This window comes from Mastigoproctus giganteus, chromosome 13 (assembly GCF_048544385.1).
Source record: "Mastigoproctus giganteus isolate SK-2022 chromosome 13, ASM4854438v1, whole genome shotgun sequence".
NCBI classification, from domain to species: Eukaryota; Metazoa; Arthropoda; class Arachnida; order Uropygi; family Thelyphonidae; genus Mastigoproctus; species Mastigoproctus giganteus.
Window position 1 is genome coordinate 118,839,894 of NC_143587.1, and position 20,049 is coordinate 118,859,942.

General features: G+C 37.3%; 1 protein-coding gene across 1 annotated transcript in view; it reads right to left on the bottom strand.

Moving 5' to 3' along the window:
• Positions 1 to 13,693, bottom strand: part of LOC150076395 (phospholipase A2 Scol/Pla-like) — a 35,084-nt gene extending 21,391 nt beyond the window's left edge. Inside the window, exon 1 of the mRNA XM_090387349.1 lies at positions 13,651 to 13,693. Within this exon, the coding sequence (XP_090243475.1) occupies positions 13,651 to 13,693 (43 nt within the window). The remainder of the gene's footprint in view (positions 1 to 13,650) is intronic.
• Between the last annotated feature and the right edge of the window lie 6,356 nt (positions 13,694 to 20,049).

Genomic DNA, 20,049 nt, shown 5'->3' on the forward strand with positions numbered 1-20,049 from the left:
TGTTGCACAAAATATATTGGGGAGAATAAAAATTGATCTATTAAAAATGCCAAAATAATACACATAGTAATAGGCAAAATCGAATAATTTAATCGAAAGATTTCAAATAATCAAACGATTTTCCATAATCGAATGAATCATTCAAATGATATGAGTAAAATATAATCGATTATGACCTCTATTATGCCCCTCACTAAATAACTGTTTTCGTCCATAATTTTGGTGGCGATCTTTCTTAATTAAAAACCCGTAGTGTTATTCTCACTTCTGGAAAGTTTCATAACTAGCATGTGGGTCGCAGAGTAATACTGTAATACTCTGTGGGTCAGGTCATACTTTCAGGATAGATTCAGAACCCGTAAAGAATGCAAAAAAAAAGTTCAAATACATGTATCCCATTGTGAACAGTTACAGATTTATGGCTGTTTGAATTACTAAAAATAGCCATAAAGTTTTCAATGGCAAAAAAATAATATATAAATAAGAATAAGCAAACATAAATAAATAAATAAATAAATAAATAAATAAATAAATAAATCTGTATTGTGAAGTACAGAGAAACAGCACAATACATCGCGGCGGCGAGCGCCAGGGGTTCACATGTAGTAGAGATTGAGAAAAACAGAATGTACGGCATACAAATACAAGACTATGAATAAGCATTTTATGTAAACATTTAATCTACTATGAATAAGCATTTTATGTGTACTACCACTGAAAACTCTGGTCATTTTTCAAAATTCAAACAGCCATATCCCCATCACTGTTCAGAATCGGGCACGTGTTTCTATAACCTTTTTCCATTGTTTCCAGGTGCTGAAAGTACGGTCCACAAATAATGAAATGATATTTGTGGACACTGTACTTTCAGGTTACTGTATCGAACGTTGCTATCTCAAAGACCTACGTAATTTTGGCCCAAGCGGTTACATTCCCCAAATGATGCAGTTCTTCCTTAATCTCAGGACTTTTAAGGTTCGCTACCAGGCTATGTTATCCTTCATACATTGAAGAAGAGGATGTATACGGGAGGGGGGGGGGGGTTTCGTTATCCGAGTCCCCGCAGTTACGAGGATTTGAAAATTAAAGAATTAAAGCTTTTCCCTTGAAAAAAATTGACCAAGCGCTTAAATATTTTTTTTTTGTGAGAATGATCTTTTATAATAAAAAATGTCTAATAAAATAATTTTTCAGTTCCTTTATCCATTTTTTACTATGTACAAGTACACAGTAACCATTACTATATAATATCGGTGTAGACACACCATATCTACTTATCCTTCACAACGAGCTGCCCATGTATTGCACTACCTCGAATAAGAAACGCTTCACTTGCGATACCAGGGTACCTGCCCACTCGCCGATGAAAAGCCAACTAGCTTTGAACCGGTGCCATCTGGGTGTTGGCGCCCACCGAGAATAAGTAACAGTAGTGTTCTCTATTAGTGAAGCGTTACTTATTCGAGGTAATGCAATACATGGACAACTCGTTGTGAAGGATGAGCACAATATGAGACACAGATGAAATGATGCTTTTTACACTTACTATCATAATTTTTCTTTAAGAGTTGTCTATGGTGTATTTACACCGATATTATATAGAATCTTAAAATATTAAGCCTAGTTGTATTTAGTTTTATTTAAATAATAAAGTTACGAAAATTGGTAACCAATCTATGTGACCTTCATGGAGTGTCTTCTCTGCCCATCTTTCTAGCTTCGTTTGTACCTCCTGGTTGGGGGGCCCTCCTCGCTTAGGTTGAGTGGGGTATACCGCTTTCTATCTTCCTTATGGCCTGGTGGAGTGCTGCTGTGTTTCTGGAAGTAATCCTTCAGGTTAACTATCGCTGTCTTCTGTTGCTCAATGAGGTCTATCAGGCCCTTCTTCCCGGGCAATTGTCAGTATCTCCACGGCAGATTTCGGGTGGTGTTGGCGGCTCTTGGTTAGTCTGGGACTGTTAGATTGGACTTCGGGGTCATAGATTGGACTAACCTTGTAGTTATTATTAGTCATATGATGCAAGGAAGCCTTAGGCTTATGCTGCACCAGCCAAAAAAAAAAAAATTTCTGACTTACCCCGAGAGAGAGAGAGAGAGAGAGAGAGAGAGAGAGAGAGAGAGAGAGAGAGAGAGAGAGAGAGAGAAGTAGAAGGGAATCACCAAGAAAGAGAAAGGTGATGATATTCAGCTCAGGACCCTGGGTGTGCCAAACCCATACTCACCAGATGTGAGCCCCTGGGGTTATTAATACCTAATGTTACAGTATTAATAGAAGAACTGCTCGAGAATAAGAATTCATTTGACAATTGTTCAGGGGCAGCTCGTTGGAAGTCACTGCGGAACTGCAGCACCCCAAGCTTTTTAAATCAAAATATACAGGCACGGAGTTATATGAAATTTTGTGAAGAATAATGCAACGCAATGAATATTTTTATGAACAGGTCCCGTATATAGTATACTCATCCTCTATTTTAAAATATCATTTCAATAATAAACGAATAAAAACCCGAAATCGTTTTCAGCTTTGAAGTTTAACCATAGGTGGAACTGTGCGCTACTAAGTTTCACATTTTGGCCCCAACTAGGCAATGAGTCAATGCCTAGTTGGCAGGTTGCCAATATGCATTTTTTACAGGTGATAAAACAAGTCAAAGGAACTGTAGAGTGAGCAGTGCCGATTTGCATCAAACTTGGATGTAATTTATTTTCAAAAAATAAAAACCGAAGAATGGATTTTATTTTTAAATAAAATTTCGAGATTACCCAAGTTTGTTAATGGTAAGTAAGTATCCAGTTACTGTTTTGTAGTATTTTTAACTTACTTATTATTACGTCTATGTCTACATGTCTTATAACCAAGACAAAGTAACTTGAAGCAGCACCCCCATACATCAGAGTCGCCAGCCGCCTCTGCAATTGTCTCTGTTATGCGAATTCTGAGAAATAATGTCATTTAAAATTATTTGTACTACTCATAACTTGAATAGGTTCACTTAGGGCTAATTAACAAATGATTACTCCATGTACTGAATGAATGTGATTACTGAGAAATCCCAAGTATTAAGTTTTCCTTTTTGTCAGATGCAGGGCTGCAGCGACCCTTGTGCCGCCAGTAAGCGAAATCAAATTTTGCAGCCCCAAAATATTTCGATTAAAAAAAATAAAATAAGGCGTAAACAATTATTAATTTATTGAAAAAGAAAAGAATTACGACATCTCATATAATATAATGAAACAACAAATAAAAAATAACAAAATCATTCTGGAAATAAACATTAAATTCTAAATCAAAGTAATCCTATTCTATCACAATAATAAAATAAAAGGAAAATTATAATGTTAAAAATATTATGCAAATATATGTTTCCTTGCTTTAAGAAATGCGAATTTATTAATTATTTGTTCAAAATGATCATTTTCTGTTGAAATTATTGCCAAATAATTTTGAGACATTATTGAGACATTGTCGATCGTAAATAATTTTTGATTAATTTTAATTTTGAAAAACTCCGTTCACCTGAGGCAACTGAAACTGGTAAAGTCAGAAACATTGGTATTAGTAGTGGCATATGAGGCAAGAAAGAAAGCTTATACAGCATCAGCCAAAAAGAAAAGGGGGGAAAACCCATTTCCCATTCACCTCTCCAAAAGTTTGTCCAGTTCTTCCTTGAATTTATTTAACTATCATCTTCCACAACGACAGATAGAAGTTTGTTCCAGCATTCAACCACTCGCTGGCTAAATGCAAAATTTCCGAACATCTATTCTGCAACTTCTTTCCTCAATTTGTATTTATGCTCTCTCAAGTGCGTAATCTGGGCAAGAGGAAGAATCTCATCAGCATTGAGCCTGCTCAACCCATTCAAGGCCTTATACACCTCAATCAGATCACCTCGCAGGCGTCTAGTCTCCAGATGCTGCAATTTGCAGAAATTAAACCTTTCTTGGTAAAAGCACCCCTTTGTTCCCCTCATTTGCATAAATTCTTAATGCAACTGCTACATTTGGAAAAGTATCTTTAAAATTGTTTTTGGAAAATATATTGTAACACTTCAGATGGAGTAATATTGTCTATAATATCAATTTTAAATGCTCTAAAGTTCTTCAAATAAAGCTAAACCATCAGTTTTTTTTCGGATATACAGATTATCTGAAGAGACTGAAAAAAGTAAGCAGGAATAGCGGATTTTGTTTCCAGCGAAACAACGGGGAACGAACAGGGCCCTTCTTGGCCTCGCGTATAGTGAACAGTCACATAAGTTACATTTATGACGTTTTTTTTTTTTTGAAGATTTTGTTCTTATTTTAAATTTTTATGCATTTTTCTATGATAATTTTAACCGTGAAGTCTGTCTAATTTATCAGATAAACCTTACATGAGATATATAGAGCCTAAACATTTTGTTTATATAATAAATTTTCTGTTTATACTCCGGGACGGCCACGCGGTCAGAGGAGTTTACATGATAGAGTGAATGCAAGAAACAGCACCGTATTTAGCAGTCACGGGCTTGGACCCCGATCACTCATGGCACGTGCACTAATGCGCTGACCACTCGGCTACGACGTCCTTATGCGTCTTTAATGATTTAAAGTAACAATATAAAAATGTAATAATTAATTATATGCTTTTTTTTAATTTTTCCGCCTCGCCTCTCTGGATAGTATATTTGCCCATGGGCTCATAAAAATTGCGTCTCTGTGGATGGGATAATTTTGTACTCTTGTCAAAGCTTGAAAATATACTGCATGAAGTAATAATTCCTAAGATCGGAATAGTCAACAAAACCTATTTCATATAATATACAACATAATTTGCCAAATCAATGTATTTGATAGCTTATAAAACAGCCACAAAATAAAATGGAATTCTCATCAAAGCTTTGCTATTATAATAGTTGCAAAACACGCGTTCCGAGGTTCCGATTTAAGGAGGTAAATCACACACACACACACACACACACATATATATATATATATATATATAGATTTTTTTTTTTTTTAAGGAACCAGCCAAGCAGAAGCATTTCACTTCAAAAAATTAATAAAGCTATTTCTAGTGAGTTAATAACGTTTTCTCCTACTCTATGAGATGATATCCGAAATCCTGTTCGGGACTTACCTAATTGCAACAGGAAGAAAACTAAGAATACCGTTACTGTGTGTTCCATGACTACCATCCTGAGATCAATGCATTACCATTACGCACGATGGAAGACACTCACGAGTTGATAGAAAGTGAAATACTTTTCTGGGCGACACTCGAAGTCCCTTTAAACAGAACGCGACGTTAACCTCAACAGGTGGCCTATTTTTCGTCGACCCGACAGGATATGATGTGACTACAGCACTTTTCCGTTCTTCTGCCCCCCCCCCCATTCCTCGTGCTCTTTTCTTGTATAATGTCTTTCCTTGTCCTCCCACTTACCTTGAGGGTAGAACACCGAAAGTGATACTCATCCGCGAACTGCATACAGAAAGCGAGATTGAAAAAAAAAAAAAAAAAAACTGCTTTTAAACGAAATCAGGTTTACTGCTCCGGTTGCTATTTTCTCCTATGAATAAGTGAGGTTTACTGCCACTAATAAACTTTCCAACCTTCCGACCTTAAAAGAAATTGATTATCCGTTTTCCTTCCCTTTTTGTATATACGGAAATACTGAACAGTGCAAAAATTTGATTTGTTATGTAAACGGCTTTTCTAAACAAAGGTGACAAATTTGGTTCGTTCTCTTTCAAAAACAAAAGAAATATTTTTTTTCTGAATTTTCAATGCCAAAAAAGCATCGGTAATATGACTATTTTCCCTTAAAATGAATATTAAGGGAATCTTTTTCACGGGTATGTGTATGTGTGAGAGAGAATCTAAGCCAAATTTAAATAAAATGAATTAAGACAAACTTTTCTTTAAAAGGTGGTAAAATATGACAACACGAGTGAACTTGTGAACTTCAGTGTTGGCTTTGCTGTTCCACTTTTTTGATGGTAGTATCGACGATTTCACCATGATTAATGCAATACACGGAGGGTGGTATCTTTGTGAATGGACGTACTGCTTTTCTGTCCAGGAAATAAGCGATATTCATGAAGCGGAAGAATGAACAGATCTCCCAAAATTATCCATAGCTCTCTTTGGTTAGGCGGAAGTGGGACGATGAAAGGGAACGATGTCAACCGCTTTGAATTTATTATGATGTAAACAAGAGAAAGCAATGAAATATATTCAAATAATAAAATTTTCAAATATTTCTTAAAATTTCGGAGCATTTACCTCACAGTAGTATAACTAATGAAGTGTCGAGTTATTAGTACAGCTCACTTACTGGGCTGCTAATCTGTAACATTTTATTGTTAGCAATCCAGATTCGTAGATCTCGAACTGTGGGTCATGTGGAGGGGGGGATTTGCAATGATCGCTACTGAATAAAAAAGCAATTTAGCATTAAGCAAAATGAAAGTACGTTAGTAGAGCTGGGGGAAGAGAATGCAGCGGATGCAATGCACTCGGGGATACCGAGTGCAATATGGCCAAATCCCAACAAAGGGGCTTCCAGTCCCAGGTTGAGAACCTGAGGTACATTTTTCAAATACAGTATTTACTGTATAATGGTGCAGTAAGGAAACTAAAAATTCTGTAACCCTCCAGGGGCCCCATGAGTTCACGGACGGACAATCCTCTGCTCTTTAACAACCATGCTAAACCAGCCGCTTGGGTCCCCGATCTTTCAGAACTTTGAGGCGGCAAACCTGGGGATATGAGAGTTTAACCACCGAGACGGTGTTAAACTGAGGAAAATTTCCCTTGTTCACGGCTTAACACGAGCTGGCCGACTTTATAGTTATTAATAGGTTAAATATATTATATTCGTATATAATTCTAGAATTTTATCAACTAATTTGTGTGAATAGTAAATAACTACTTTTCATATTATATAACGTCGAGTGCAGTGGTTTTCAACTGGGGTGCCGCAACAACATTCCAGGGGTGCCACGTAATTTGGATTTAAGTTACTTAAACTTATGTTGTTGTTTTTTTAATTTGTATGTTTATTTCATTATAAAAAGGTGTACGCTATCTTTTTAGTTTTGTGGTGATCTATAATGGATGTTTATTTAACACCTCTATATAAAGAATAAAATGATTCTATATAAATATTTTTTTTTGTATTATGAATTGTAATTTTGTTTATAGTTATGTTATTGTAATAAATATCACATAACACATTTTTTTAATATTTTATATATATATATACACACAGAGAGGAAGATTCGGTTTTAATCGGAAGCAAATTGAGTAGGGGTGCCGTTATTAAAAAAAAAAGGCCGAAAACCACTCTCATCCTTTTCCATTTTACAAATGGCAAAGCCGACCGGGCTAGCCGAGTGGGTAAAGTACCTGCCCGCCAACCCAAAGGTCGTGGGTTCGATTCCCGCCTCGGGTTTGGATCAAAGTACTGCAAAAACCTTGGGAGGTGCAATACAGTTGTTGGCGCATCGGCCACAGAAGCCGATGCGCCAACAACTACCAAAAAAAAAAAAAAAAAAAAATGGCAAACATGCAGTAGTCCGATAATGCTCACAAGCATTAGCTTTTATCTAATTATGTGGTGATTGGAAAAGAATTCATTCGATGGGAAATATTCATATATGCCAGCTCTATAAATTTTTGATTCCTAGAATCTACCAGACTTCTGAGAGAACGATAACTGTATAACGAATATAACGAACATATCGCTAATCCAAGATTTTTTTTTTTTTTAATAATATGATTACACTATATTTCTTAAGCGACGTACTATACTCACCTTCTTTGTGTATGATCAAACCAACTGGGCCCATTAATGAAATATGATAGAAAGGGTTCATCGCGGTAATTCCTTAGACAGTGAATTTTTAATTACAGGAATCATAAAATTGTCTTGCTATTGATAAGCAAGGTCTAATCACTGATAATTAATTGAAAGAGTTTCCCATTTGACATTCCTCGTATGCCAAATAACTTAAAATTAGAGTCGAGCGTTTTTAAACAATATTAATGCTGGACCTTTCATCCAGCTGTATGAAATTTGAGGATTGTATTCCCTCCACCCCTTATGTGTTTTTGCAACCAGTAGGATTTAAGCTGCCTCCCACAGTAGAACAACCTTTGCCTTCAAAACGAATTGCCCTAATATTATACTACTTTCAAATTGCATCGCAATAGGCTAATCCGGTAGTTATTTAAAAAAGACCACCTTCTGTCTGTTAATGGACCAGTAAGTGCCCATATAGGCTGTCATCAGTGTCTCATTTTTAATGAGAGGCTAGCCTCTGACGATGCAATTTGTTTGAAATTAGCACAAGATCAGGGCAATGCAATTCTTGTGAAGGCAATGCTTATTCTTCTGCAGCAATAAGACCATTGCACTACAAATTAGGCAGTTTAAATCCTGCTGGCCGCAAGAACACATGAAAAGACAATCCTCATAACTTTGTACAATTTCAATAAGGCCAAAATAGCACTATTTTTTTAAATCGTGAAGTCCATACATCGTATAGTGGCGCATTATGGCCTAAGTAGCCATTGCACTGAAAACTCCATCAACAACTTCGTATAGTTAATTCGAAAAACAGTTTATATATTTAAATTACTTTATTGCATAAAATAACTAGATAAAATATAAATAATATATATAAAAACACACACCAAGTATTTTTTTTTTTTTTTTTTCTATTTGGTTCAGATGCTGGTTCACCCATTTGTTTATAATGCCGATCACTTGTGCTTAATTATGTGTGTACACATAATAACACACAGGACAGTGACATAGCTATTTCACTGTAACGTCATCATCAGCCATTTTCAATCCACTGCAGGATGAAGGCCTCTCCAGCAATTTTCCAGTTCCTTCTGTTTTCAGCACTGGCCATCCATTTACTACCCAAAAACTCATGAATTTCATTCATGAACACTCATGAATAACGTGATACTACTAAACAAATGGATATCCCTAGCATGTTTCAAATGAGGTACCACAGAGAAGTGTGAGGTACTATCTTTGGTAGGTGGACTATATTTGACCAGATAAAGAATTTACCAATCAGCATTTTCCTATGTAAATATTCTTTGTTATCGTCTTATATGACAATAAAATCCCTGTTTAGTCTCTCCCGCTTCAAATATCTTTTTTTTTTTTTTTTTTGTTGCCTCAAAGGCAAAACTACAAGTTCTGAGCCCACCGCGAGATTCTGGAATTTGCCCTCCTCCCCCCTTTCCTCCCGCGACCTAGAGGCAAGTTAGTTCCCCACTGTCTTGCTTTCTTTGTTTTCCCTAGTTCCCACGGCTGACTTTTATTACATCCCTTTATCTTACCGCTTGACCCAAATGTCACCTTAATTGTATGCTACCATTTCTCTTTTACGCTGTAAATTTCCGAAAGTGTTTCCGAAAGTGATTTCCGAAAATACTAAATTTTATTATGTTTTATTGTCTTTCTTTAGTTTGCCTATTTTCAGCGGCTGCTTTTATATTTATAAGATATACGATTTTTGCCCTTTCTCTAATTCTCTGAACTATAGCATTTATCTAATTAATAATATATTAAATAAAATATTAAATAAAAAATTTTAAAATATAATTTTTTGAGATTTTATAGTTTGTCTTCAGATTGATGTGAATCAAGTGGAAGGTACTTCAGTGTGTCAGGGAAGCCTCTGTTCGGTGCATGTTGATTTTATCGCATATGAGTTTCCAAACTTTTTCGATGCCAACACACCATGCATGTGCCAAAAATAATTAGAAATCCCACCCAGAAGTTTGTAATTATTGGACACTCCGCTCATTTGTTCTTCATTTTAAGTTGATGGTAGTTGCAATGGTATTCAACTTTCTTTGTTTCTAGCTAAAAGGAAGTGAAGTGCTAAACGAACAAATTTAACCACGGTCGTCTGAGATCGACTACAGTAGTTATTCGTTTTCAAAGAGAAAGAACATGTCGAGGCCGCAAGAAATTAAGAATATCCACTTGAAGATATAAATGTCATAATGTTTTAATGTATGACATAATAACCGTATTTTACTCAATCGATTATATCAATATATGAAGTGAAAGGAAATCATAGTGAAAACAATGTTGATATAATGCCAAAATTTGGCGACACTCTTTGGGATTTGATGCAGAACTCACTTTGTAAAGCTCCGAGTTAGTGTTTTGGATTTGAACAGAGCCGTGCATAAAAGTATCTGTTAGTTCTAGCTGGTAATACCATGAGAAGTATGGCATCACACTTGGATCTTTATATCGTTCAGCGACGTTCAAGCCGACCGGGCTAGCCGAGTGGGTAAAAGTACCTGCCCGGCAACCCAAAGGTCGCGGGTTCGATTCCCGCCTCGGGCTTGGATCAAAGTACTGCAAAAACCTTGGGAGGTGCAATATGGCCACAGAAGCCGATGCGCCAACAACTACCAAATCAAAAAAAAAAAAAAAAAAAAAAAAAAAGCGACGTTCAAAATTTAAGTGATTCTAGTGACGTAATGCAGAATTGCAGGATTAATGGTGACACCGATTTAGTATGTACATTTGTACTAACAAGCGATAAAAAATGGCAAGCAAATCTAGCAAATGATCTCCTGTCGTGATTAAGGGATTTAAACAAATTATTATTATTATTATTATTATTAGCCATGGCCCATATGGTGCAAGGAAGCCTGGGGCTTTTGCTGCACCAGGCAAAAAAAAAAAAAAAAAATTCTGAATTACTCTGAGAGAGAGAGTCAGAAATAGAAGGGAATCACCAAGGAAGAGAAAAATGATGATATCCAGCTCAAGACCCTGGGTGTGTCAAGCCCATACTCATCACATGTGAGTCCCCTTATAAGTTCTCATGTTACAAGCAAAGGTTTTTAATGAAACTTTAACAAGCAACAAGTGCATGATTGTATGTACTTAGCTCATTTATTCTATGAAAGAAGATATCGTATGTTCTTTTTTGTTGTTTGCTATTTGACACACCTGGTAGCACGTCAGAAATAGCTACAAAAACAGAGAAAATTGGACGTATTCCTAATGATCATGAATTGGTCATTAAAATATCACACACTTCTATTTCAGTGGCAAGAACTATTAAACTGACTCTTCAACTGAATGAAACAGTTGATATTTCATTTCAGTTGACAAATAACAAAGAGAGGAAAAACACTCGCCTTAATAGATTTCGGAAATAATAGACAGCCTCCACCGAACAAGACTTTTCGTCCATAATGAAGCAATTGCATCGCCTCACTCGATGATGCGGCCTCCATGAGAGTATAGTGGTTTCCCACTTTCATTTTAACACACACGTACAGACAAGTCGCTGATGCCCTTAAAACTCAACAACAAGAAAAATGTGCACTTGTTGAAATTATATCAAATCTTTTAATGGAAGGTATAATTATAAACGGACGTCACTAGGTCTTTTGCCATCCAAATTGGAGTTTATATGGAAACAAAGTTTTAGAAACATTAATAGAAAAATATGAAAAAAATCTTATAAATTATTGAAAACAAAATATAAATATTTCTTGCAGTATAGGGGAAAAATAAAGATTATTGAGATAATGTTACAAAAGTTTGATTGATTGATTATCTTCGAAGGAAAAATTTTATTTCTACACATGAGGGAACTTCCTTATTCTAAAACAAATAATAATACAGTAGTAATAAACAATAATACATATAGGTAAGGCTTCTGTAGCATGGTCTCTGAAAATAAAAACTCGGAGATAAAGATTGCTACCACAAATCCTCTGCTGGATGGTTGTTTGTGTTTCACTTTCACACAAGCAAAACAGAAGACTGTATCATTCCTTATTAAAGAGAGAGAGATCAATAATTCCTTTCAAGCCACTCACTGAAATTTCCGAAGGACGTAGGCGACACAACGAGTTGACACGAGACCAACGATTGACGAGAGAGAGAGAGAGATTAATGATGCTGTATGGATTGGTTCAACGGTTATTGAAGTAGAAAAAATTACCTGTTACAACCTAACAGTTTGTTTGTTTGGTAACAGGGTAGAGTATCTGCTTTTGACAACTAATAATAATTGTTCTGTTTATACATCAGCACGACCACTAGGTCAGAAAAGTTTATAGCTAATCATTTTGACAATGAATACAATTGTTAACCGTATTTAGTAGTCACGTAGGCTTGAGCCACGGTAAATTCGAACGCGTGTACTACTGCATCCTTGTGTTGTTTGCGTGACTGAGGAAAACCAAGAGAAGTTTCTTTCAACTAAATCTTAATAATTTTCTCGGCGTTCAATCTAAATCACTCTCAGGTCGTCCATCCATTTCCCATTAGCTCTCCGCTGCAATTTATGGCATTACATACTTCTGACTCTCGGGATGTGCAGTTTTTTTACCTCTGCATAGTTCTTCTGCCTTTGCCATTTGTAGAACTCTTTCATTACTAATTTAATGGATTTGAATTAAAAACAGTGGAGGAACGGGATCTGGGAGTTACAATATGGGCAGATATGAAATTTTCTGAACAGTGTAAACAGGCAGCCAGGAGAGTCCATGGTGTCCTCGAATGTTATTCTGTAGAGGGAGGTCATAATACTACTGTATAAGGCAATTGTAAGACCACATTCGGAATACTGCGTTCAGGTATGGAGACCTCATCTGAAAAAAGACATTGAGCTTCATGAAAGGGTCCAAAGACGGAAGGCCGACCGTTTGAGGAAATACTCTGACTATGTGAGTTAGGCGGGCACATTATTGTATCTGTATCTTTACTGTACAATAAAGATTTCTTCTTCTTCTTCTACAGAACTTGGCAATCAGCCACCTTAGAGGTGACCTGATTGAGGTTTACAAGGTTCTGAGAGGGGTTAGTAAAATGAATGAAGCTGGAATTCTCACTATTATAAAAATATTCCAGAAATAAGGGTCATAAATTGAAATTAGAGGGGTTGAGGTTTAAATTAGATTGTAGGAAGTTTTCTTTAGCCAGCAAGTCGTTGTTGATTGCTGGAACAGGTTGCCCTCGCAGGTAGTTGAGGCCGACAGTTGAATAAATTCAAAAGTCAACTGGATAGTTACCTGCGTGAGGAAGGAAGCATATAATTTGCATTTTTCTAATCTTTTTTTTTTTTTTTTTTTCCAGTGCAGCAAAAGCCTGTGGCTTCCTTGCATTTTTGGCGAATCCTATTACTAATTTACTTGTTCAATTTATAAATGAATAAATATAAAAGCTGAGAAAGTAAAAAAGAAAATGTAAATATAGAACAAGCTTTTCTTCAATAATTATTGCTTTCTATAATTTAGTGAAGAAATTGCGATTGGAAAACATGGTGTTGCAAAATAATTTAAGTTATTTTCTATGCAATTGATACAAGGTCAATTATGGATTTGCTAAGCGTCACAGGAAGTGGTAGACAGCCATTTCCTTTTTGCTTTATCAGTGTGACATGACGCTAAAATTTACGTCTTTGAAGATTATAATCTTCTCTTTTGCTGTCTCTTTTACCCACGCGCTGAATGAGTGAGAGAGATTTAAACCTGCACCGCGTGTCGCGTTTAAAACTAATCAGGTAAATGGATTAGTGCCATCAGCTTGTTTGTCATTAATAATACATTAGCAACGAACTAGCACATTATTAATGAATATTACTCATACATACCTCTGTTGTGCCCATGTTCCTTATGCTCTGGAATATTGTTCATTATGGTTTCCATAGCAATAAATTTATTGGTATATGGTGCCCCCCCCCCAAAAAAAACAAACACCTACTGGCCAAATTTTTTTTGTTTGTTTCTTAAAAGCAATGATTGAAGGGTAGGCATTGAAGGTATTAACATGGTTACGTTACTTTTGTTTGTAACAGACGCGAATGGTTACTTGGGAATGATGCGATGCACTTTTTTAATAACAGCAAGCATTCCTGTTGCTCGGAGCACTTTCAACAAACATTGTGGGGGTTTCGCACTGTTCTAGAGTCCCCGAATAACCTGTGTATTCTCTTCTTCAGATTATACAAGAAGTATGGTGATTGCTATGACACCTGTTTTCTCTGTGGTTTCTTTCTTACAGTGGACACAATTTCGGTAAGATAATTCTGAATTTATAATTTATTCCAAACAAGAAAATAATGCTTTTCTTGTTTGGAATCCATTCTTTGATCGTCACTCATCACAAAACGATTCTCAGAAGCAAGCAAATTACAGTTGTATCTTCCCATAAGGTGAACCGTTTATCCAATTTCAAATATACAAGTTAAAAAGTGAGAATGTTCTGAAGAAAGTTTTTTCTTTTCATCCACCATAAGATGATGCCTGTTTCGTTAAATTTTGTTTCCTTGTTTGGGGGTGAGGTAAACATTGATTTGTAGTCTTCCTCAACTGTGCATCATTTTGTTTTCATATCATGGTATTGGCAATTTTGCCAGTGGTGTAGCCAGGTTTTTTTGTCAGGTACATTCACAAAAAAAAAAGAAAGTATTGTTTTCTGAAAAAGCGCCACAATAGCAGATTTCGGCGTCCGGGGGGGATGCAATGTACCTGTTGACCCTACCTGACTAATGTACATGGCTACACCACTGAACGTCGCCTTTACTGACTTCACGGTTGCTTGTTTTTTTTAGTTGTAAAACGCCCATACATTTGGCCAGATTTTATCTAATTACTCGTATTTGAATAGTGATATAGGACGTTCGGTCGTCGGGCCGGGTCAGGTTAAACAAATGATGTGCCTGAAGCATATACGCTGCTGAGCTGCTTTTCGTCTGGAGGCAACATTGAACAAATACTCGATGAGTGGATCGTAGCTCTTTTTTATTTTGAAGATATTCAATTATTTTATTTTTGTGGACGTGACATTAATTTCACTTTTGAAAAATACTTTTTTGATGTCTGCGTTTTAAACTGGCTCAACGGATGAAATATTGTCTCCTAGTCATAAGTTAAACTCAATGCAACATGCCATCATAGGTTTAAGAGTATAAATAATCTATATAATAAAGGGTACCTGCCCACCAACCGATGAAAGGCCAACAAGCCTTGAAACGGTGCCGTCTGGGTGGTTGTGCCCACTGAGAATAAGTAACAATAGTCTTCTCTTTTAGTGAAGCGTTGCTTATTCGAGGTAGTGCAATACATGGCAACTCGTTGTGAAGGAGGAGCACAATATGAGATACAGATAAAATGATGCCATTTTATACTATAAACGTATTTTTTTGCCTTTAAGAGTTATCTATGGTGTATTCACACCAATGTCTCCTAGTCAATACTTTAATACGGTATAATGTTCTTGTATTCTATTTTATGAATTCCTCTGAGCTTATGTGGTCGTCCCGGAGAATAAACAGAAAATTTATTTTATTTAAAAAAAAAACTTTTGTTTATTATTTAAAAAAAATCATAATAAGTGTTCTACGAATCGGATTATAGGCAAAACTCTTATTCGCTTACCGTAGCCTAGTGGTCAGGCGCGCGGGTGCATAAGTACACGTGCCTTGAGTGACCGGGGTTCAAGCCCGTGACTGCTGAATACGGTACTGTTTCTTGTATTCTGTCTATCTTGTGAACTCCTCTGACCGTTTGGTCGTCCCGGAGTATAAACAGAAAATTTATTTATTTATTATTGTTAACAGCTACAAAACAGCAATCAAACATGCCTGAGGGCGCAGCTACAAAGCATTATTACACAGCTTCAAAGCAGAAGCATTTCCCAAAGTAAAGAGAGAAGTAAATGTACATAAGAAGACTAGTGAATTGAAATGTCCAAATAAAATAAAACTAAATAAATAAAAGTAGGACTCATCCGTCCTATTTAAGTGAACAGGTAGGGGTAAGGCAAAGCACTGTTATTTCTTCACACACATTACACAATCAGAGTCTTAGAACTTGCAAGAAGAATCCATTTTAAGTCAGGTAACGGTTGAGGTTAGCAATTTCAGTTGCCTTTTGAAGTGTCGGGGGTGTCAAATATCTCCACATTTGCTTTGTTCGTTGATCTTGCAGTCCTGTTGTAGTATCCATAATTTGTTCTCGCATAGGATGGTTTCAGCAGTGGATGGTTTCTTAACGCTCTTGTCGGTGCGTTGAAATTTATTTGTGAGACGAGATGAGGGCAATTCAGGGTACCATAACATAGCAGGTACCATAGAAGGTACATGGTACATAGCGGGTACCATAACATAGGAGCCACCGCCCAGTTGGAGAAAAATTCCTTCAATGTTAGCCAAGACTTTGATTTTTGCGATAGGAATCTCTTTTTGGCAGACGATCATGAGCCTGCCGCCTCTCTTATCCACGAATAAAAACCCTGTGGGACCAATTCACTGTCCTTAACATCCTGAGTGAGCCATGTTTCCACAAAAAAGTAGATGTCGTAGTCTTCTTGTAATATAAGAGGATAGGTGTTTTTATAGTTGGTATTGTTTACACATTGCACATTTTGATAGTAACATAGCAAATGATCTTGTTATCTTGATATGCGCGTGCGCATACGAAAATTCAAATGCACACGCGCACACGAAAATGAACATGCAATGTCTTCTAATGGGGGATTTTAACTTCCCAGATATTGACTGGAACTTGTGGGTTGGTCACTCACACACTAGTCAGACTTTTGTGGATTTATTGGATGATTGTTTTCTGCAGCAGCATGTTCGAGAGGCAACCAGAGAAAGTAATACTCTTGATCTGGTTATCAGCAGTGATCATTCGTGTATTAAGAATTTGCAGATAAAGGAACCACTAGGTGGCAGTGATCACAGTGTGCTGAAGTGGGATTTACTCAAAGAGGTAACTACCGTCAGGGGTAAAGGAAAGGGTTTTTGCTTCCGTAAAGGGGAGTACAGTGGTCTCAGACAGTTTTTAAATTCTGTACAGTGGGATCAACTGACGATGTTACAAACAGTAAATTCTAAGTGGGAAGCATTCAAGGAATTAATCGTGGAAGCTCCTAGACTTTTCATACCGATGAAGAAATATTGTTCAAGGTTTAGGCCTAAATGGTTATCAAATGAACTAATGAGACTCGTGACAGAGAAGAAAAATGCATGGGATGCATATAAATTATCAGGCGACGCAGAAGCCTGTAGCAGATATAAGCTAGTCTGTAATCAGGTCACAAAGGAGGTTCGGCAGGCAAAGGCGGATTACGAGAAATCTTTGGCAAAAGATGCTAAGAAAAACAGCAAGGATTTCTTTACTTATATAAACTCTAAAAGGAAGGGGATGAATATGATTGGTCCACTTGACATCCATGGTTCGACTGTTGATGATCCTGCTAAGATAGCAAACAAACTGAATGAGTATTTTGCATCTACATTCACACAAAGTTATTGGCCGCAACTTTTGCCCATCTCTGCTTCCACCTCTGTCCAAACCAGATGGTTCTGTTGTCACTTCAGCCAAGGATAAAGCTGACCTGCTAGCATCCCATTTTTCTGGAAGAAAAATGGGATGCTAGCAGGTCATTGAACACGCTCCATTCAATGCCTCCTGTGGTCTTCCGTCAAAAGGATATCAGAAGGATTTTGATGAATCTTGATGCTAAGAAAGCTCCAGGTCCTGATGGTATTTCTCCACTTGTTCTCAAAACTTGTGCTCCTGAACTTACTCCTATTCTTTGCCGCCTTTTTTCACTTTCTTATTCCAAAGGAGTTTTTCCTTCTGCTTGGAAATTTGCTCATATCCAGCCAGTTCCTAAAAAGGGTGATAAATCCCTCCCATCCAATTATCGTCCCATTGCAATTACTTCCACTCTTTCTAAAGTAATGGAGAAATCAATCAACCGCCAACTCTTAAACTACCTAGAAACCTTCCGTCTGATCAACGATCGCCAGTATGGATTCCGTCAGTGTCGATCCACTGGTGATATTCTGGCTTATGTTACCCATTTATGGACTAATTCAATGGAAAGGTTCGGTGAAACACAAGTAGTTGCTCTTGACATCTCAAAGGCTTTTGATCGTGTTTGGCATAAAGGTCTTCTAAACAAGCTTCCATCTTATGGTTTGCCAACTGTTTTTAGTAATTGGTTATCCAGTTTTCTCTCTGATCGCTCACTGAGGGTGATGGTAGATGGCTATCTGTCTTCTAACTTCTCCACTAATGCCGGTGTCCCCCAAGGTTCAGTTCTTTCCCCCACTCTTTTCCTTTTGTATATCAATGACCTTCTTCCATTGACTGGAAATCCTATCCATAGTTTTGCCGATGATAGCACATTGCATTCAACTTTCCATTTTGAGAAACCTTGTCCTGCTCAATCAGCTTCAAGTTCTCGAAAATCTGCTGCCAATTCCTTAAATGCCGATCTTCAGGTAATTCTCCAGTGGGGCAAAGACAACTTAGTTGATTTCAACCCTTCTAAAACTCAGTCTTGTCTTATATCTCGCAAAAAGGATTCTTCTGCTCCTATGCTTATCTTTAGTGACACTCCGATTTCTAGGCAAAATGATATATCTCTTTTGGGGATTACCCTGACTTCTAATCTCTCTTGGCACAAGCACATTAAAAATATTGCTTCCTCTGCATCTAAAAAACTTGGTTTTCTCTTTCGCTCTCGGCGTTACTTTTCTTCCAAACAGCTGCTCACTCTGTATAAATCGCAAATCCGCCCTGCCATGGAATATTGTTCCCACATCTGGGGTGGTGCCCCCAAAACCTCTCTCAGGCTTCTTGATTCCATTCAGAAAAGGGCAGTTAGGTTAATTAATGATTCATCTCTAACAGAGTCTCTCCACTCGCTTTCTCATAGACGTACTGTTTCTGCTGCATGCCTCTTCTACAGATACTTCCATGGGCACTGTTCTTCTGAATTGGCTTCTATAATTCCCGCTCTCTCTTTCAAAACAGTCCGAACACGTGCCGCCACCAGCCAACATCCATTTACTGTCCAACTTCAAACCACAGAACCAACTTTTCATCTTCCTCATTTGTTCATTCAACTGCCGTTCCTTCATACGTATTTCCTGAAAATACAATCTACAGAAGTTCAAGTCCAGTGTCAACAGATATCTTCTTTCGTCTTCTCAACCTCCAACCAAAGCACGGTACTAAGTACTATAGGTTCTAATACCTCTCGTGTTTTTTGGTTCTCATAAAAAAAAAAAAAAAAATCTTGTTATAAATAAAATAAAATAAAATACGAAAATAGATATGCGCGTGCGCAAAAAAAAAAGGCATGCGCATGCGCATACGAAAATGAACATGCGCATGCGCATACGAAAATAGATATGCGCATACGAAACTAGAGATGCGCGCATACGAAAATTCACATGCGCGTGCGCATACGAAAATGCATATGCGTGCGCATATGCATTTTCGAAAATGAATGTGTGCACCCATACCAAATTGGGTGCTCATGCAATGGGTGTGAAATGAACATACAAAAATGGATATGCGCACGCATACGACAATGAACATGCGCACGCGCACACGAAAATGAATATGCGCACGCGCATACGAAAATAAATATGCGCACGCGCATACGAAAATGAACATGCGCACGCGCATACGAAAATTCACATGCGCGTGCGCATACGAAAATTCACATGCGCGTGCGCATACGAAAATTCACATGCGCGTGCGCATACGAAAATGCATATGCGTGCGCATATGCATTTTCGAAAATGAATGTGTGCACCCATACCAAATTGGGTGCTCATGCAATGGGTGTGAAATGAACATATGAAAATGGATATGCACACGCATACGACAATGAACGCATACGAAATGAACGCATATGCGCACGCGCACACGAAAATAAATATGCGCACGCGCACACGAAAATAGATATGCGCACGCGCACACGAAAATAAATATGCGCACGCGCATACGAAAATAGATATGCGCACGCGCATACGAAAATGAACATGCGCACGCGCATACGAAAATAGGCATGCGCATCCGCATACGAAAATTCACATGCGCGTGCGCAAACGAAAATGAACATGCGCACGCGCATACGAAACTAGATATGCGCACGCGCATACGAAAATAGGCATGCGCATGCGCATACGAAAATGAACATGCGCACGCGCATACGAAAATAGATATGCGCATGCGCATAC